Here is a 20,908-nt window from a genome sequence, read left to right on the forward strand (position 1 = left end):
AGGTGAGCGCCGGGGGAGGGTGGGGGGGCGGCTGCAGGTGACCACCGTGAGCAGAGCACCTCTGTTACACATTTGCTCCTGGACCCGACCCGTGCCCTCTCTCCGTAATTCTTCCCAGTTCCCCGTCCGACACCCCAGGGCCGGATTCTTCCGCCGGCCCGGCGCGCCCACTGCCCAGCTGGGGGCCCAGCTGCGGAGGTCCTGGAGCGCCAGCCCCGCCCGCCCGCGTGCCGGGGGCCCCGGGGGGGCCGGCTGAGGCCGGGGGCGGGGCCAGGCGGGGCGTCCGGGAGCGGGTGCGCCCGGCCCCGAGGCTAGTCCCGCCGCCGGAGCGGCCCGCACCTGCAGCCGTCCCTCAGTCCGCCGCCTCTGAGCCCGCGCGTAATGCTGCCGCTGCTGCTGCTGCTGGTGCTGGGACCCGGACTCGGGCTCGGCGCGGGTGAGTGAGTGAGGAGGGGGGCCCCCCCGGAGGACCCGGGAGCCCCGCCGCCCCGTCCCTCTGCAAACCCTCCGACCCATCAGCCTCTCCAGCGTCCCCGGGGCCCTACAGCCCCTAGCGCTCCTTCCTGGCCCCACTGCTGCTTTCCTTAGCAAGTTTCCAGGAACTCTGTCCCCCCACTCCCGCCAAGCCCTGCCCCAGGGGCGCCCCCCAGTCACCCGGCCTGGGGTCTGGGAACCATCCTTCACTCCACCTGTCCCTGAGGTAGGACTCCCTGGGGAACGCCTGGGAGGAGCAGGGGAAGTACACAAGGTGGCTTTCTCGCCTGCCCCTATTTCTGGGGTGCACAGACACAGCCACTCACAGGAAAATACACAGACGCGCCACAAGCAGGGAGACAGGCGGGCACAGGACACCTTCAGCCTCACACATGCAGACACAGGCAAAGATACCTCGGAGGGAACACACACACACACACACACACACAACTCAGACATACCAGACAGCCCCACATAGACACACACACTCTCTCTCTCTCTCTCTCTCTCTCTCTCTCTCTCTCTGTCTCTCTCTCTCTGTCTCTCTCTCTCTCTCTCTCTCTGTGTCTCTCTCTCTCAGGCCCATGGGACGCCTGGATAACCTTGGTGCTGTCGTGGGCAGACAGAGCAAATAGACCCCAGAATGACCTGCCTCACCTAAGTTGGCACGGAGGGAGTGTTTTCCTTGGTTCCAAACCCAGTGCTGGGCGTCTTCCCCATGTCTTGGTTCTGTGTAGGGCTGTGCCCAGGACCCTGAGATGCCAGAGTGTGGTCAGGTCAGGGCGGAGGACCTCTAGGGAGCGCTTTTGGGTGTGGGGTTAGGACTGGGGCCCTGTTAGATATGCTGGGACTGGGAGTGTTCCAAGGGACTTGCTGGATCCAGGGATCAAGGGACTTTTTCTGGAAGCCCACTTCGTGCCAGCGAGATCATCTGGACCTGTCTACAGCAGAGATCCGCCCTCAAAGAGCTCCCAGTCCAGAAGGGCCACTCCCATAGGCAGACAGCAGCCCAGCGTGGTAAGGACCCCTGTGGTCACCTGGGGACCAGGCAGATTATAGAAGGAGGTGACAGGTGAGCCAGGTGAGCACAGGGTGAGGGCATTTGCAGCGAGGGGGTGTATGTGATAGGAAGTTTGACTGGAGGAGAGGGTACTGGTGAGCGTGGTCCATGTGGGGCGGTGAGACAGGACCTCTACAGGACCTCTGGGTTGTGGTGTGGCCCCAGAGCTTTATCTGGAGGGTGGGGGGAGCCACAGGCAGAGGTGTGGGCAGCTGGGAGCAGCACCTGGCCAGTTCGACAAGAGCAAGGACTGATCACCCAGAGAGGAAGGCGGAACTTTGAACTAAACTCGTTTCTACCTTTTCTTTCTATTTAACTCATCACTCTCCTCCTGCCCCAATAAGCGTGGTATTTTTTTTTTTTTCCACTGAGAAAAAACAACAGTGGGTTTAATTTTGGCCGGGACTCTTCACAGGTTGGGGCGCCTGGGTGGCTCAGTCGGTTAGGCCTCCGACTCTTGGTTTCAGCTCAGGTCATGATCTCACGGTTTGTGAGTTCGAGCCCTGCATCGGGCTTTGTGCCAACAGTGCAGAACCTGCTTGGGATCCTCTCTCTCCCTCTTTCTCTGCCTCTCCCCTGCTAGTGCTGTATCTCTCTCTAAATAAATAAACATTAAAAAAAAGTCAGGGTGATGAAAACTTGTTTCAGATGAAGAGTTGAGATGTTATGGGCAGGTGGAATGCACAAGCCCTCTCTGGACCCTCAGTCCCTGAGTGGTGGAGAGCAGACGCCCAGGAGTCAGGCACAACCCGGTGGGGGTTACTGCTCTGGGCCTTGCCAGCCCTAGGAATCTTCTACCCCCAGTCTCCCAATCTGTAAATGGGGTAATGGCTGCCCACAAGACAAGGCCGCTATGCTGTTGACAACAGGAGATGCCTGTAAATTGGGGAGCACAGTGCTCGATGGGAGGTGAGGTTTAAGGGATTTAAGACTTGTTGCTTCACCAGAAGGAGGAGGTGCTTTGCGATTCACGGATGCCCAGGTCACAGTGGGTTTGGGGGCCCCTGGCCCCAAGCCGTGGCCCCATTGATGCTCCTCGATTCTGTCACCCTGCCTGGCCTCCTTCCCTTGCTGTTATTAGTGAAGAGGAAGGTGTGGAGGTCATAAGCCTGGGCTGGAGCCCCTGGGTCAGATCAGGTTCCTGTTGACTGTGGGGGGTCATCCTACCTCTGCGGCTCTCCTGTTCCTCATCTGTGAAATGCAGGGCTGCATGTCACAGCTGCACGGGTACCCAGAGAATGGCTGGGCACAGGCTGCAGGGCCTTCCAATGTGGGAGCAAGCCACGCCTGGGCAGTGGAAATAAGGAGATGCGGAGGGCCCAGAGCCAGACTCTGGAGGGGACTGGTGGGGGAGGGAGGGCAGGGGAGACCCAGGGACAGCAAAGCAGAGGAGCCCTCCTTAGTGGCAGGGACCCTGTTGAGCTCATCTCTGATGCCCAGTGCCCAGCACAGGCAACTGGACAGATATTTGATGTGGGACTTGCGATCTGACTTCATCTGGAGTTGACTAGGGCGGGAGATTGGAAATCAGGACATTCCAGGAAGAGGGGCCAGCCCGTGCAAAGGCCCAGTGGTGTGCTCTTTTAGATATGGTGGCTCTGGAACTTGTTTTCTCTTTCATGGCTGCCTTGAAGATATTAATAACAGAGCTTGTCATGTGCCACGTGTTTTACATGTGTGATGTCATCTCATTCTATGAAGCGAGGTCTCCTTGTCTCCCTGTTTTATAAATGAGAAAACCAAGGCACAGAGAGGTTGAGTACATTGTCCAAGGTCACACAGCTAGGAAGGAGGAGAGGCAGGATTTGAACCTAGTCATCCAAGCCCTTCTTGGACTAGTGCCCTTACTCAAACCCTGCCTTGCAACCTCTGACCTTTGTTTCCCCCTAGCTTCCTGGAGGTCACATGTGCACCGGCGTGGGCTTCTAGAATTGGCAGGGACCATGAATTGTGTTGGCACCCGCAACGCCCTGTCCTACATAAGCTACGGCTGCTACTGTGGCCTGGGTGGCCATGGCCAGCCCCGGGATGCCATCGACTGGTGAGTGCACGCTCCAGCCTGGGCTTAGAAGGTCCCCCACTCCCTGGGGTAGTTAAGGCCTATAAGGAAATACCCACAACTGACTTTGCTGTTTGGACTAAGAAGATTCCAGCACATGGTACAGCCTTGCAGGAGGCTCAGGACCTCCTGGGTAACATGGCCAGTGAGGACACACCTTGGTGTCGGCTGCCCCCCAGCCTGGCTGTGGGCTGATTACTTTGGTTGAAAAAAAAAAAAAAAACCATAAAGTTGATCTGACTTATTACGCACCAGGATCTGTCCTGAGAACCCCTCTCATCCTCACAACAACCCATTTCAGAGATGAGGACACTGAGGCAGAAGAGATGAAGTAACTTGTCTGGGGCCACATAGAGGGTAAGGGGTGGGGGCTGGGATCTGAACCCAGGCAGTGTGGCTGGATTTGTGCCCCTAATCACTGCGTTCCACTACCATGTGAGAAGTGCCTGTTCTGTGCAAGGCTGTGGGTTTAGATCTTTCCAGACTGGCTTTCATTTATCCTGGTCATCCTTGGAGGCGGGCAGGCGGGCCGTCCCCGGAGGCTCAGGGAGGCACAGCCACCCATCCATTTCCACACAGCTAATAGGTGGCAGAGGGCAGAATTTGACAGTCTCTTCCCTGGCTTAGAGGATTTGATTGTCAAGGACAGCTTTTGGCTCCTCCCTGCCTTTCCCCAGCTCCTGCTGCCGGCCCTGCCCTCCCGTGGGTGGTTGTCTGCTTTCTCCAAGCCCTCCAAGTGCAGCCCAGGCATTGCCCCCTTTGGGAAGGCTTCCCCGAAGGCTGGCTGGGCCTCGCATACCCATTCTGGCCTCTGGCTCCCAGAATCCCCATCCCTTTTCCCCCATTTTCCAGCACTTCTCACCAAGCATGTGGGGTCTGGTGGCTTGTCTCTCCCCCACCAGCCTGGGGGCTCCTTGAGGGCGGAGTGGAATCTGGCCGACCTCTCCCTGCGGGACCCCACCGAGGGCTCCACAGAGCGACTCCACTGGCGGCTGGAGGGAGACAATACCAGTGAATGAAGGAAGCAAGGACAGGGTTAAGGACATTTGTGGATGTTTCTCAGAATTTTGCAACAGCCAGTTATTATTATTATCATTGAGATCCTCTTATGCAGTAGGCCATGGCTGGACACGGGGGACACTGTGCAGAATGGAGCAGAAGTGGTCTTGTCCCCATAGAGCTCTGGGGCTCTGGCCATTGAGGAGGACAGAAGCTGATCAGTCTTCTCCGGAAAGTGAGGGTCTCATTGTAAACCTGCCCTGAAGGAAAGGACCTAGTTTTATGAGAGGGTGTAACCAGGACGCTGTTATAGACTGGGGAGGCCAGGGGCTGGGTGACATCCTGGGATGGGAGCAGTTCTTGGGCTGAGACCTGAGGGAGGAAGGATGGGCGGGAAGCTGCCCCAGGCAGAGGGCAGGTCACGTGCAAAGTCAGGAGGCAAGCGGGGCTTGGCTCACTCCCAGCACAGAGAGGCGGCAGGTGTGGCTGGAGCTCAGAGACACAGAGTGAGACAGGCAGGGGCCAGGGGACCGTGTCAGGGCGCCCCACACTGGGGTCAGCAGAATCATTTCCCAGGGTGGGGATTCTCAGGAACAAAGCTCGGCCCAGAAGATGCTGACCCCCTGCGAGACTTCGCTTACCCGGGAGGATGGCCGAGAGGGCATCCCCGCCTCCACCCACCTGCTGGCCTGCCCGTCTGCCACCCACAGGTGCTGTCATCGGCACGACTGCTGCTACACGCGTGCCGAGCAGGCCGGATGCAGCCCTAAGATGGAGCGGTACTCGTGGCAGTGCGTCAATCAGAGCATCGTGTGTGGTGAGTCCCCAGCGCCACTCGCACCCGCTTCTGCGAGTGCCCCCGGGCGTCCCGGCTGCAATAGCTCACCCCAGCTTCCAACGGTCGACACCACCCCCTGGGGGGATTTACTACAAGCGATCTTCAGATCTTCAACACGGAGCACTGACAAAAACAAAGAGGGGCATGCGGGTGGCTCAGTCGGTTAAATGTACAGCTTCCGCCCAGTGCATGATCTCGAGGTTGGTGAGTTCGAGCCCCGCGTGGGGCTCTGCGCTGACCGCTCGGAGCCCGGGGCCTGCTTCGGATTCTGGGTCTCCTTCTCTCTCTGCCCCTCCCCTACTCGGGTTCTGTCTCTCTCTATCAAAAATAAATAAACGTACCAAAAAAAAAAAAAATGCAAACAAAGAAACCTATTTCTTTGTTGTCTGGTCCAAAGCTAAAAGAGATATCACCAGGTACCTCCAGCCTCCATGCCCATCCGATGGGGCCTGGGTAAAGAAACCCATGAGGTATTCTTACTGCTGGAGACGACTATAGCGAGCGGAGGAACAAACCACAGAATGATATGTCCAGGAAAGCACCATTTCTGTTTAAAAAAAAAAAAAAAAAAAAGAAGCAGCAGCTTGCAAACTAGTAGCCTACTTGCTTTCCATGGCTACGTGTAGACACTTGCAGAGCTCAGAAAAAGGTATGTAAAGATACACTGCATGACGGGATCAAGCTGGGGGCGGCGGTGGCAGAAGGCAATTTCACCTTCCTGTAATGTTTCCTTCCCCCCTCACCCCCAAAGAGAATGTCTTCATGAATTACTTGTGAATCACAGCTTAAAAAGAAAAGGAATAGGGGTACCTGGGTGGCTCAGTCGGTTGAGCGTCCGTCTTCGGCTCAGGTCATGAATGCGCAGTTTGTGGGTTCAAGACCCGCGTGGGGCTTTGCACTGACAGCACGGAGCCTGCTTCGCATCCTCTGTCTCCCTCTCTCTCTGCCCCTCCCCTGCGTGTACTCTCTCTCTCTCTCTCTCTCTCTCTCTCACAAATAAACATTAAAAAAAAATGCTCTTTGAAAGAAAAAAGAAAAGGAAAGGCATACACAGCCTGAACTGTTGAAGGGTAAAGTGCCTGATCTCTGCAAATTACTCTGACAGGCATTGAAACAAAATACAATAAAAAGGTGGACAGACAGATGGGTGGGTGGACAGACGGAGGGGTAATGGGTGAAACAAAATGTCAATGGTAGACTCTACGAGGTAGGTATGCAGATGTTCTTTCAGCTTTTTTCTGGGTTTGAGATTTTTTACAACAAAGTGTTAGGAAGCAAAAGCAAATGAAAGCAAAGAGCTTAGTGAGAGGGGCCCACGCCTCCCTTTCCTCACCTCCCAGCCCCAGTGGGTGAGTCTCAAGATGCAGGCCAGCCCCACCTTGGTGTGGTTTGATGACCCCCCTATGCCATAGCTCTGAGACTCTGGCCTCAAATGTCCTGTGCTAGGAGGACCAGAGGCCATGGTTTCTTTCCTTGTGAAACGGGGGTGGGGGGTGGGCGGGGAGTAGAACTTGGACTGACTTTGTAGTGTGAGTGCTCATGTCACTGGCCCTTCCTCCCTAAGGCTGAACCCGCGAAACGAGTCCGTGTTCTACAGACATCTACCACTCACCATTTGGGGACCCCGGGAAAACCCTTTCCTCTCTCTGGAACACTGTGGGCTCCTCTCTCAAAATAGGGATAACAGTATTGCAGTTTGGTGTCCCGTGGGCTACGTTTATCCTGCAAACATCTTGCCTCACCTGCACAATGTTTAGAACAGTTTGAGCCAGTATTTAAAAAATCAGGGGCGCCTGGGTGGCTCAGCTGGTTGAGCGTCTGACTTCGGCTCAGGTCATCGTCTCACGGTTTGTGGGTTCGAGCCCCGCCTCAGGCTCTATGCTGACAGCCTGCTTCGGATTTTGTGTCTCCCTCTCTTTCTCTGCCCCTCCCCTGCCTGTACTTTTTGTCTCTCTCTCTCTCAAAAAAAAAATAGATACACATTAAAAAAAAATTATTTTTTTTATTAATAAAGTAGGCTTCACACCCGGCATGGAGCCCAAAGTGGAGCTTGAACTCATTATCCTGAGATCAGGACCTAGGCTAAAATCAAGAGTTGGATGCTTCACTGACTGAGCCACCCAAGTGCCCCCTCTTTCAATTCTCTTGATTTTTCTAACTTTGTGGAGGAGAAGTTCTCAGTTCATTGCTACTTTAGCTTTCACATCCCTGGAACATTTGCTGACTTTTTTTTTTTTGAATGTTTATTTATTTATTTTGAGAGAGAGAGAGAAAGAGAGAAATCCCAAGCAGGCTCTGTGCTGCCAGTGCAAAGCCTAACGTGGGACTCGAACCCACGGACCATGAGATCATGACCTGAGCTGAAATCAAGAGTCGGATGCTTAATCACTGAGCCACCCAGGTGCCCTGCTTTTTTTTTTTTTTTTTTTTTTTTAAATAGAACAGGCTTCTGGCTTATATCCAAGAACACTTCAGTTCATCAATTTAATTCTGGCTTGAAAAAAATTCTTCCTATCTACCCATCCATTTATCTACTTACTTATCTTTACCTCCAAGCGGCATGCATTTAATGAGGATAATTGTAACAGAATCTATCCTAACCTTACTGTACATTTTATAGGCCCAGACACTTCTGAAATTAAAAGAACAATAAAACAGCAGTTAAAAATGTTAAGTGTCCCTCAGGGCAATCTTACTGTTTTTTGTTTGTTTGTTTTTTAAACAAAGCAGTAAGAAAAGAACTGGGGCATTTATTTTTAAGATTACCTTCTGATGGATGGATGGTATTTTCAATTTACAGCTTCCTTTCAATTAAAAAGCGGAATCCATTTTATTTTATTAAAAAAAAAATGTCTATTTATTTTTGAGAGGGACAGAGAAAGAGACAGCATGAGCAGGGGAGAGGCAGAGAGAGTGGGAGACCCAGAATCCCAAGCAGGCTCCAGGCTCGGAGCTGTCAGCACAAAGACTTCCGCGGGGCTCAAACCCACAAACCGTGAGATCATGACCTGAGCCAAAGTTGGATGCTTAACCGACTGAGCCACCCAGACGCCCCTAGGTTCACCCATGTTGTAGCAGGTAGCTAAAACTCCTTCCTTTTTACGGCTAACACTCTGTTTGTAGGGATCAACCACATTCTGTTTATCCATTCATCTGTTGGTGGACATTGAGTTCTTCACACCTTCTGAGTACTGGGAATAGTGCTACTCTGAACATTCGTGAACAAGTATTTGTTTGAGTGCCTGCTTTTATTTCTTTGGGGTACATCACTGCCAGTGGGATTAACTGGGTCATCTGGTAATTCTCTGTTTTACTTTTCGAGGAGCCACTCAACTTTTCTACAGCAGCCACACCACATCACATTCTCATTCAGCCGTGTCTGAGGGATCCAGTTTTTCCATGGCCTTATCAACGCTTGTTATTTTCCATGGTGTTTTGTTTGTTTGTAGTGGGGGTGATGTGTGTGTCTCAGTGATTCTGGTGTGCATTTCCCTAATGGCTAATGCTGTTGAGCGTCTTTTCATGTGCTTGTTTGGCCGTTTTTATATTTTCTTTGGAGAAATGTCTATTCAAATCTTTTGCTCATTTTATTCATTCATTCATTCTTAAAGTTTCTCCTTTTAAGTAATCTCTACATCCAACATGTGGCTTGAACTCGCAACCCCAAGATGGAGAATTGCGTGCTGTACCAACTGAGCCACCAGGCTTCCCTTAGCTCATTTTTTTTTTTTTAATGTGTGCTTTATTTAAAAGATTTTTTTTTAAAGTTTGTTGATTTACTTTTAGAGAGAGAGAGGGATGCAGAGAGAGACAGAGAGAGAGAGAGAATCCCAAGGAGGCTCCATGCTTGACAGCACAGAGCCCAACTCGGGGCTCAAACTCACAAACTTTGAGATCACGACCTGAGTTGAAATCAAGAGTTAGGTGCCTTAAAAAAAATTTTTTTTTAAGTTTATTTATTTTCAGAGAGAGAGAGAGAGAGAGAGAGAGAAGGCAGGGGAGGGGCAGAGAGAGTGGGAGAGAGAGAGAATCCTAAGCAGGCTCCACACTGTCAGCACGGAGCCTAATGTGGGTGGGGGTCGAACTCACGAACCATGAGATCATGAGCTGAGCCAAAACTAAGAGTCGGACACTTAATGGACTGAGCCACCCAGGTGCCCCATCCCCTTTGCTCATTTTTAATTGTGTTGTTTTTATTGTTGAGTTATAGGAGTTTTTTATATATTGTTGGTCCTGGATTCTTATCAGATACGTGATTTGCAAATGTTTTCTCCCAGGTTGTAGGTTGTCTTTGCATTTTATCAATAACATCTTGAATGCACAAAAGTTTTCATTTTGATCGAGTCCAGTTTATCTGTTTTGTCTTTGGTTGATCAGGTTTTTGGTGTCTTAAGAATCCAGTGCCAGATCCTACATCATGAAGACTTACCCCTCTTTTCTTCTGATAGTTTTATAATTTGAACTCTTACATTTAGGTCATCGATCCACTTTGAGTTCATGTTTGTATATGGTGTGAGGTAGGGGTCCAACATCATCCTTTTGCCTGTGGGCATCCAGTTGTTCTGGCACCATTTGTTGAAGAGATTCATCTTTCTCCATTAAAGAGTCTTAGGACCCTTGTTGAAAATCACGTGGCCCTAGATGGATACCTCCCTGAACTTCCATTCCCTTATCTGGAAGATGGGTGTTGTACAGATGAAAAAGGGGCTTATAACATGAGAAACAGATCCGATGGGGGTTGTTATTCTCTCTCCTCCCTTCTCCAGCTGTCCTCCTGATCTGAACCTCTCTCTGACCCCTGCCACCTCCACCAGAGAAAACAGAGGCTCTGGCATGACTCTCCATTAAGCCCGCAACTTCTGTGCTGCAGGGAGGAAACCGTCAGAGCGGTTACCCGAAGGCTGGTCTTAGATATTCATGGACTCTCAGCTGTATCTCCCTAGCATGAATCAGCATTTGGCACAGAGCAAAGCTGAATTAGTATGGAGACATGGTATCAGTTTTTAGGAGCCAAGAGTGCCTCAGACATCCTCTCCTTCAATCCTCTTACTTAGAGTTGGGGAAGCTGAATGAAGGTCAGGGAAAGAAGTGTCTCACCTAATGTGGTGGTCACGTGTCTACTCCCAGGCACATCCCCTGTCCCCCTCCCATTGTGAGCAGAGAGAGGAGGTGAAATAGGGCTTGCCTGGGAAAGCTGTTAAAGATCTCTGCCTTCTCCCTCTGACCTGCATGTTTCCCTTGCCCCTAATCATATGAAAGTGGTGTCTATAAAATATTTATTGGTGTTTCTGCTGGTGGAGCCCATGGCTGTTTACAGACCTGTCCTCTCTGAACCAAACGAAAAGAACCAAAATATCTATTCTGCATTTTTGGGGGGCTAAAAATATTCTCTTATTCTGTTTGGAGATATTCCGAACATAGCTGTTTACCTAATTACAGGTGTTGCCCATTTTCCATTTATGGGCCTGGCTTCAGTATATTAACATTTTTTTAAGCCTGTAATAATATTTACTGGCAGGCCTATTTATTTTAAACTTAATCCTTGGGGGCTGCTTTTCCTTTTAAGTTTTTGTTATTCCTGTTTTTAAAACATGTTTATTTATTTTGAGGGAGAGAGAGAGAGACAGCATGGGCCGGGGGCGGGGGGTGGAGGGGGGTGGGGGCAGAGAGAGAGATGGAGAGACAGAATCCCAAGCAGGCTTTGTGCTGTCAGTGCAGAGCCTGGTGCGGGGCTTGGTCCCCTGAACCGTGAAATTATGGCTTGAGCTGAAGTCAAGAGTCGGATGCTTAACTGGCTGAGCCACATGGGCACTCCCAAGTTTTTATTATTCTTGGATAACCTGATGCTGTTGCTTTCCTAAGGCCATGGAGCAGTGAGGCCAAGTCTTGCTTTTGAGAGGAACTTTCTTGCTCAGGGAAAAGGGTGATATCATTAGGCAGGTACAGGCATGGGGTCAGCCGATCCTGGGCTGGAATCCGGGTCCCCCCTCTGCTTAGTGCTGTGACCTTGGACAAGTTACTGAATCCCTTTGAGCTCCTCTTTCCTCAGCTGTAAAATGAGGATAATAAAATTTAGGTGCTGGGCTTGGATGAGGATTGGAAATGGCGTATGGCTTTGCTATTGTTCTCCCAACAGATGGTAAGAATCTGCTCTGTGCCCGGCTTCATGCTAGGCTTTGAGCGGGAAGGAGAAGCAGGAAGCTATAGTCTAAGAGGAGGAGAGGGAAATCGTGTCTGTGCTAATTGCTATTGTAAGTGCTGTGTTGGAAAGTTAAGGCAGGAGAAGTATCATACCTGCTACGAGGTGGATGAACCTTGAAAAAGTCATGCTACGAAAAAGGAGCCAGACGCAAAAGGTCACCTAATGTGTGATTCCACTTATGTGAAAGGTCCAGGATAGGGATAGAGACAGAAAGCAGATTCGTGGTTGGCAGGACAGACTGCTGGGACTCAGGTAAGGGATCATGGGGAGTGACTTCTAAATGGGAGTGACTTCTAAATGGGGTTTCTTCTGGAAGTGATAGAAATGTTTCGGATCTAGATAGAAGTGATGACTGCGCGATGTTGTGAATGAACTAAATTCCACTGACTTGTGCACTGGAAAATGGTAAATATTGTTATGGGAATTTTGCCTCAATAAAAAATGCAGCAGAGCAGGTGGGGGACACTCTTTTCTTTTTAAATTTTATTGTTTGTTTGTTTGTTTATGAGAGAGTGCAAGCAGGGGAGAGAGGGGCAGAGGCAGAGAGAGAGACAGACAGACAGACAGACAGGGAGGGAGAGAGACAGAGAATCCCTAGCAGGTTCCACCCTCAGTGTGAAGCCAGATGCAGGGCTCAATCCTGTGACCCTGGCATCATGACCCTAGCCAAAACCAAGAGTTGGACATTCAACCGACTGAGCCACCCAAGCGCCCCAGGGATACTCTTTTATACCCTGGGTGCAGTTGTGCAGATAAATACCTTTAATCAAGTCTGCTCACAGCAGGGCCTGGGAAGATGATTTCCAGAGAGTGCCTGCCTTCTGCCTCCTGTCATCCTGTCCCTCCCTCCTGGTGCAGCCAAGCCTTCTGGCTCTCATGCTTCACCTTGCGATGGTCTCCGAGGAACATTTTACTTTAATTTTTTTCTTAAAGGAAGGAAGTTTTTTTTTTTAGTGTTTTTAAAAAAAAACGTATATTTTATTTTTGATTGAGAGAGAGACAGCATGAACAGGGAAGGGGCAGAAAGAGAGGGAGACACAGAATCTGAAGCAGGCTCCAGGCTCTGAGCTGTCATCACAGAACCCGATGAGGGCTCACGCTCATGAACTGCGAGATCATGATCTGAGCTGAAGTTGAACGCTTAACCGACTGAGCCACCCAGGCGCTCCTAATGTTTTTTTATTTAATTATTTGTTTCAGAGAGAGAGAGAGAGCACAAGTTAGGGTGGGGCAGAGAGAGGAGGACAGAGGATACAAACAAAGCAGGCTCTGCGCTGACAGCAGGGAGCTCACGTGGGGCTTGAACTCATGAACTGAGAGATGGCGACTGAGCCCTAGGTTGGATGCTCAAACGACTGAGCCCCCCAGGCGCCCCTCCAAGGAACACTTTAAGAACGGATCCTTAAGGAGGTCAGCTGCAGCTTACTGAGTGCCTGCTGTATGCTCTGCATTTTACACGTTGGGTAAAATGACCTGTTGGGTGTTTTCTCACTCTCCCAGAAGCCCTTAGAAGTAGGTATTATTAGTATGCTCACGTTGGCCTGAGGAAACATCTGGAAGGGGTGAAATGATGTGTCTGAAGGCACAGAGCTGCTACATCCGTGGCTGAGCCAGTTAACTCCAAAGCTGGTGCTTCACGGTGCCTCTGGAAGGAAATTTGGAAGGATTTAATGACGGGTGGGTTTTATATTTACATCTATGTGAATAACTAAAAGCTAGCACTAAAAGGCCACGGGTGGCATGGTTAGGGGGGGGGGCGGATTTCCAAAGCTGTTTCAGGCATTATACCTTCTAGATTAGTAAGATACCACTTGAAGATCACCAAATCATTCTAGTCCCAGGTCGGGAATCTCTAGTGGGAGGATCACCAAGGTAGAAGGAGACTTTGGGTGGCTGCCTCTGTGCCAGGCAGGTCCTGGGCTGGCGGAGACAGATGGACACTCCAGAAGGAGCATGTGGAAGCGATGTGGAGAAAGAAGGCAGAGATATGCGGGTGGAGCCAACGTTGACCGAGTGTACGTCCTGTGCCAAGCCCTTCTGGGTGCTTTCTGTGGGAGTTGTCACTCAGGCTTCCCGGGAGCCCTGCCAAGTGGGTAGTGCCCCCGGTTTTCCAGGAGGATTTGGCTCCGAAAGCTTAGGCAAGATCACACAACCAAGAAGTAGCAGAGCAGGTACCCCAGAAAAAGCTCTAGATGGTTCCCGGGCACCTACCTACTGCTTATCAGAATGGATCCTCAGATGAAGGGGTATGCGAATACATATAGTATATAGTATAATACATATAGTATAGTATATATATAGTATATATATTCATATAAAATGTTTTGGGGGAGAGACACAGAGAGGCAGAGAGAGCCTCAAGCAGGCTGCACACCCCAGTGTGGACCCCGACGTGAGGTCGATCTCACCAACTGTGAGATCATGACCTGAGCCGAGATCAAGAGTCGGACGCTTCACCGACTGAGCCGCCCAAGGCTCCCCGAACTGGTGTAATATTGATGCGGAAGAGAAGCCAAAAGGTCGCACGGACTTTGAACTTTGCATCTGAAAACGCTTCCCTGGCCACTTCGATTTCCTTTTCTGTAAAATGGGTTGGACGCTACCTCCCTCTGGAAGCTGCCATGACGGAGATCACGCGGTGACTTGTCCCGTGTCGCATAGATGCGACGTATGACGCTTCCCGCCTCCAGCGTCGTTGGCTTCCCTAGTGCCTGTTCTCGAGTCTCTGCCACCGCCTGCTCTAATTCAGTCTCCCCACTTCTTCCAGGACCCGCGGAGAACGAATGCCAAGAAATCTTGTGCAGGTGCGACCAGGAGATCGCTAACTGCTTAGCCCAGACTGAGTACAACCTAAAGTACTTACTGTACCCGCGTTTCTTGTGTGACACAGACTCGCCCAGGTGTGACTGACCAGCCTGACGTGGAATGTTCTTTTGCACGAGGAAATAAAACTCTTTTTCACTCATCAGCAGCTGCCTTCAGTTCTTGGCAGGAGGGAATGGAGGCCGAGTGTGAAAGCTGCAACCCTTGTTTGCTTTCTCTCCCGGAACTTGGGCCGGAGCCTGTGTGGTTTCCAGTTGAAGGTCAAAAGTCCCATGCTTATTTTCTACAAACCACAACCGTGCTTGTGGCTGTATTGGGTTTGGTGCCATTTTTGAGACTCGCCCTTTATATGAAAAGGGCTGAACTCGGTCTTCTAACCTGCTCCTGATGGCGGGTGGTCAAACGTGAAGGAACACCCACCGTGTGCCTGGCCTGGCTCTGGGTTTCCGGACGAGGCCGTAAACAAGGTGCTCGCTCTTGGGAAGATCTAGTCTAGGAGTTAGAAGCTTAAGAAAGAATATTCTTTCCCATCCCTCTCTGCCGAATGGTTAAACTTCCTGATTACAGAAGTGGTATATAGTCAGTGTTTACAAAGATAAAGGAAAACAAAGACAAATATGAAGGAGGGGAGAAAAATCACTTGAATTTCCACGATCCAGAATAACCACTTGTGGCATTTCTGCGTGCTACTGTCATTGTTTTCTGTAATGTTCAAAAATGCAGCTGAGACCATCACATGGGATTTTTCTACGTTTTTCCCCAGGTCATTAAAAAACCTTTGGTAACTTCATTTTTTAAAACGTTTTATTTATGAGAGAGAGAGAGAATCCGAAGCAGGCTCCAGGCTCCAAGCTGTCAGCACAGAGCCCGACGCAGAGCTCGGACCCACAAACTGTGAGATCATGACCTGAGCCAAAGTCGGACGGACGCTCAATCGACGTGAGCCACCCAGGCACCCCCAGAATTTCATTTTAAATAACGGTTACCTACTGTTTTATAGGTTGCTGACTTTGGGGTACTGGTGATATTTCCAGTTTTGATCGATTGTTGATGTGATGAGGATGCTTGTGAATCTTTGCCACACCCCACCTCCCATGTTTTGATTGTTCCTTAACCCAGAGTAGGGGCGGAGGGCAGGCGGCCCCAGCACGGGAAACTCTGGCCTGAAGATTATTTTGAGCTGAAGCAACAGAGACCCTGCAGGCTCAACAAGAAACCCCTGCCCCTCCCTTAACTACCTCGAAGCATCTAAATTGGGGTCTGTCCTAGAATAAGGGTTATTACCAGAGATAAATTTTATCTGAATGGCCCATCTGTATGGCAGGGCAAACATCTCATTACCAGACATCAACTCTTATCGCCCCGTGAAAGGCATGCCTTCCCTTTGAAGTCCCACACCCCTACCCCCTTCTCCTTAGTTCAGGATGGACATAAAGGCCTCGTTTCGCCCGTCTTTGGAACACCCATGCCGGTGTGGCTCCCCCGTATGTACCAAGTTAAATTTGATTCTCTGTCTCCTATGAATCTGATTCTTACTCCACCTGGAAGGTTCCCGAATGGGATCAGGAATTCTTGCTCCCTGACAGCAGATTTGCAGAAGTGGAGTGTTTGCATCAAAGGGTCTGAATATTCTTGACCAACGCCTCCTTCTGATGTACCCAACCCGCTATGATCGAGCGGGTCTGAGGGAGGAGGCGGCCAGTGGCCCTTGCCCTGACTGTACCTGTCTCTGCTCTGGCGATAAGAAGCCAGAGTCCGTCCCAGCCTGCTTGTCTAGGCCAGTCTTTGCCCCTCCTCCTTCGCAGGGCATATGTGGCTATTACACACTTATCTTTGGAGCAGGATGTGGGGAGCAGGTGGGGACAGCGTGGGGCCACAGGGTGCAGGTGGGGGCACTGGACCGGCAGCGTGGCCAGGGCCCAGCTCCACCGATGCCAGCCAGCCTCCACGTGCCCATCTGGACAGGAGAACAGTGACTCAGCCAGGCACCAGACCAGCGATGTCAAATACCGTGCGGTGTCTCCAGACCTGTCGCGGTCTGTGAAACACGCAAAGTCAGGCAACCCTGGGGCCTGACGAGCAAACGCAGGAGATAAAAAAACACTGTCCCTCCTTTCACTTAAGACACCTTGGGGTGGCTCCCTGGTTCCATGTTCACAGCAGGCTGGGGGATTTAAGCGTGACTAGTAGGTTGTGTCAGGCAATGAAGATTTTCTGCAGTTTCTAAGCAATTTTTTCTCTATATAGAATTGAAAAGATTTTTTTTAAGTTTACTTATTTTGAGAGGGGGCGAGGGAGAAAGAGACAGAGAGTGAGAGGGAATCCCAAGTAGGCTCCACTCTGTCAGCCCACGTGGGGCTCAAACTCGAACCGTGGGATCATGACCTGAGCTGAAGTCCGACGCTTAGCCGACTGAGGCACCCAGGCGCCCCTAAAATGTTTTTTAATGTTTATTTGGGGGGCATCCCTGCTATCAGTGCAGAGCCCCATGAGGGGCTTGAATTCACAACCTACGAGATCACGACCTGAGCCAAAATCGAGAGTCGGACGCTCAACCAACTTGAGCCACCCAGGCGCCCCCAAAGAACTTTTATCTATATGAAAGTCTTTATTTTACTTTCAAGTGATTTCTTCAAACTTTCAGATGCAAAGTTTGAGTGAAGTCTTCAAAGATAAAAGGAGGAACGAGTGGTTCACAGACTCACAAAACTTACCTCTGGGGCCAATCTTCAGATGGCTCAAATTCACACTTGCCGTCTTCATCCCGGAAGGAAATAAGGGTCCTGCCTCATCTTACTCATATTTACAACTACAGCACTTGGTGTAATTATGCCTTTGCTGTTTTATACATCAGAACAGGACAATAAGAGAATACAGTGTGAGGTCAAAGTACAAAATGTTTCCTTGAACATAAGGGCTCTCCTGGATTTTACACATTAAATTCCTGAAAACCAACCAAACAAACCCCCACACGGTAATTTTACGTGGCACTGAGGCAGCGCGGCCTGATGAGAATGACACTCCATTACTGCCTGACTTCGTCCTCGACACCCCCGTGGGAGTTAGGGATCCAAAGGTGCAGTGATTAAATGCAGAGAACACTGACGACAGTCTGACCACCACTCCGTCTCGAACTCTTTTAGAGGCTTCCATCTGAAAAACCTACCACCTCTGTAATAATACAGAATCGTCCATTGGATTTGGGCTTTCCCTCCGTATTTTTTTATGCGCAATTGTCTGTGCCTATGACAAAATCTTTTCCCGTTTTCCTAAATTTGATTCAGAGGACAGGCCTGGCCCCAGCAAGCCTGGTCTCAGGCTCAGCCTTGTGCTGCCAACTCGCCCTGGGAGCCTCTGTCCGTCACTGAGGTCAGGGCAAGTGGGACTGCTGACCCAGCAGCCTTCTGAAGTCGCCAGACTGCATCCTCTGGGGACCCCGAGTCCCTGACAGCCCCAGTGGACGGGGCCTCCCAAGTCCCTGTGAGGAGGGCGGCTGGGGGGGAGGTGCCGTCGCTGTGTCAGCCAAGCTCTGGGATGTCAGTCCCCGCTGCCACGATGCCGCAGGCAGAGGGACAGAGGACCTGGTTGTAGCCTCTGACAAAGCAGCACCTTGTTCGCGGGGTGGAGAAACAGGAAGTCCACTCCCCCTGCCCCCTACTTCAGCATCGGTGTGCACATGTCGTGGAGGCTGGAAGAATCCTTCAGAGCCTGGGCACTGCCAGTCACAACACCTGGGTTTCCAGCCGTCGGACTTCCTTGACCACAAGATCGATATTAATAATTGGGTTGAAGTACAGGGCCCAGTAAAATAGACAGTTGCAGACAAACTGAGGAATGAGGGGCCAGAACATGGCCACAAAAAGCCCCTGCGTTGACACTTTCCAAAAATGGCTCCACATCCTCTGAGGCACAGTCCTGCAAAAAGAAGAGAAGCCTCTGAGAGGTGGACTCGTGATGGGGTCCCTTGTGACGATGCCCAAGTGCTCGGACGCCGGGCCTTTATCCTCATGCACAGCCTGGCTGCCTGTGCTGTGCAGACCTTGCTTCCTCTCCCCTGGGGCCTGAGACGCACCTCTGCCTGACCGACCCATCTTCCACCCCCAGGAGGCAGCCCCACACCAGGTGAGGACCCCCCAGCACAGCCCCACCTGCTTCATCGCTGTGTCGCACTTGTATGTATCTGACAGACACAGTTTCTTCGCGAGGCTGTAGGCCGTCAGGGTCCAGACTGTCTTCTCTTTTTGTTTTTTGTTTTAATGTTTATTTATGTTTGAGAGAAAGAAAGAGCACAAGCGGGGGAGGAGCAGAGAGAGAGGGAGACACAGGATCCGAAGCAGGCTCTGGGCTCTGAGCTGTCCGCACAGAGCCTGACACGGGGCTCAAAACCATGAGCCGTGAGACCATGACCCGAGCCGAAGTCAGATGCTTAACTGTCTGAGCCACCTAGGTGCCCCCAGACTGTCTCTTTACCAAAACATCTGCAGTGCCCAGCAGAGAGCCCGGGACAGAGCGGGGGCTCCACTAACTGTGCATGAATGAACCAATAGGAGATTCTTGTCAGGTTTTTGGAACTGTTTATAGGGCTGTTACTGACTGACTAGGCCAAGAACTCTTTGAGTCATGGGATGTTTAAGGCCGGTGCGATGCTGGTGTGGGGCTGTGTTACTTCTACCTGTCTAGGAGCCACCCCCTTTCTTCTGGAAATGCCTTCTGAGTTTTCCTTCTGGGGGCCTCCTTCCTCATTCTTTGCCATGTGGTCTCGGTGGGGCTGATGAAGCCAGCCCTTGGTTGGGGGGTGAGAACAGGTCCTGAGCCTGGATAAGGAGAGCCTGGCATGACTGCACCATGTGGTAGGTCTGGGTGGGCATGTGACCCAGGCTGGGCCAATCAGAGCAAAGGAGCGTGTGCCCCCCCCCCCCCCCCTTGCCCGACAGTAAGTGCTATGGGGAAAGAAGTGCCCTCTCTCCACCAGGGTTGCCGAGCTGCTCAGATGTATGCCCGGAGTGACCAAGGGCCCCGCATGAAGTCAGCTGAGGCTGAACAACAACACAGCAAAGAGAGCGAGAGGGGTGAGTCCTGATGACAGCATTTGGGTCTCTGGGTCCGGCCATGCGGGAAGCCTTGACTGGGCATTTCTCTTTTTAAGAAAGCCAATTTAGGGGCACCTGGGTGGCTCAGTCCGTTAAGCATCTGACTCTTGGTTTCGGCTCAGGTCCTGACCTCACAGTTCGTGAGTTCAAGCCCCGCATCGGGGTCCAGGCTGACAGTGTGGAGCCTGCTTGGGATTCTCTCTCCCTCTCTGCCCCTCCCCTGCTTGTTCTTTCTGTTTCTCAAAAACAAAGAAATAAACTTTAAAAAAAAAAAAAAAAAAAAAGGAAGGAAAGCCAACCAAGAGGCACTTGCAACCAAGAGTCCCGGCCCAACTCTCTCATTTTATGCATTAATCTAGAGAAGTTATTAGTGTCCCAGCTGACGGCACAGCAGGATTAGAACTCATGCCTACAGAATTCCTCACCAGATCTCCTTCTGCTCTACCCTACTGCCCCTTTCCATAAAGCACCCTCTTCTCCTCACTTACGTATTCCTTCATCAAACCCTTCACGCACACCCCCACCCCCGGGAATGACATAGTATGTTCTTACACGGGGAGAAGATAAATGGAGACACACTTGTCCACACCCCCCCTCCCCCGCCACCTCCAGACACGAGGAAATTTTCCCATCTGCTGCTTAAGCCACATCTCCAAACCAGAGCAAGGAGTGTTTTCACGTCTGCGTAATCAAAGAGGACTCTTGTACTACCTGGGACCGCTTTCTCAGAAGTGCCTGCTGCTCCTGCCACCTCCAGTGTAAACACACACTTACTTCAGTTCACTTCGTGACCAGATCCTCCAAAAGGAGAATAATTCCAGAACCGAGAGTAACATGGCATTGACGATGAGAAAACGTGATGTCCAGTAATGGACCTCCAGCCAGTCCCAAGCAAATTCAGCAATCAGCTGGTATGGAAGGAAGGAGTATTTGACAAGGAATTCTCTCCATTGCTTCCAGGTGGGCTCTCTTAGATCCTTTAGAATAACATAAAAGCAAAAGGTGGACACAAAAAATCATTAGGATTGACTCTTATGGATTATACTGCAGTCATCACGGTGAACTTTACATTTACTAAAACACACAGATATCCAACAACATAACACGAAATTTTCCACCCATCAACTCACCTTTTAAGAATCTTATACTGGATAAATGTTACTGAGGAAGCTGAACAGAGATGCTGGTTATGGAATTGTGGAAGCTCAGAAGTACAAGTAAAAAAACTCTGAAGCCTGAGTTATAAATAATGAGGGTGCAGGGGCGCCAGGGTGGCTCAGTCAGTGGAGCATCCGACTTCAGCTCAGGTCACGATCTCATGGTTCTTGAGTTCGAATCCTGTGTCAGGCTCTGTGCTGACAGC

General features: G+C 50.9%; 2 protein-coding genes and 1 non-coding gene across 7 annotated transcripts in view; 2 read left to right on the top strand and 1 right to left on the bottom strand.

The window, feature by feature from the left end:
- The first annotated feature begins 299 nt into the window (after window positions 1-299).
- Window positions 300-14,600, top strand: LOC131501700 (group 10 secretory phospholipase A2-like). Its single transcript, XM_058712108.1, has 4 exons — window positions 300-436; window positions 3,425-3,575; window positions 5,303-5,409; window positions 14,400-14,600. The coding sequence occupies exons 1-4, from the start codon at window positions 382-384 to the stop codon at window positions 14,540-14,542; spliced, it is 456 nt and encodes a 151-aa protein (XP_058568091.1). The 5' UTR covers window positions 300-381; the 3' UTR covers window positions 14,543-14,600.
- Window positions 7,222-7,306, top strand: TRNAR-UCG (transfer RNA arginine (anticodon UCG)). Its single transcript has one exon. It is a non-coding gene; the product is annotated as a tRNA-Arg (tRNA).
- Window positions 14,601-17,038: 2,438 nt separating the features above from the next.
- Window positions 17,039-20,908, bottom strand: part of BFAR (bifunctional apoptosis regulator) — a 36,321-nt gene continuing 32,451 nt past the window's right edge. For all 5 annotated transcript variants that reach the window (XM_058712103.1, XM_058712104.1, XM_058712105.1 and 2 more), the window contains 2 exons: window positions 20,320-20,522; window positions 17,039-18,370 (listed from right to left, as the gene is read on the bottom strand). In XM_058712103.1, the coding sequence (XP_058568086.1) occupies window positions 18,178-18,370; window positions 20,320-20,522 (396 nt within the window). In that variant the 3' untranslated portion in view covers window positions 17,039-18,177. The remainder of the gene's footprint in view (window positions 18,371-20,319; window positions 20,523-20,908) is intronic.

This window comes from Neofelis nebulosa, chromosome 18, assembly GCF_028018385.1.
Source record: "Neofelis nebulosa isolate mNeoNeb1 chromosome 18, mNeoNeb1.pri, whole genome shotgun sequence".
Taxonomy (NCBI): Eukaryota; Metazoa; Chordata; class Mammalia; order Carnivora; family Felidae; genus Neofelis; species Neofelis nebulosa.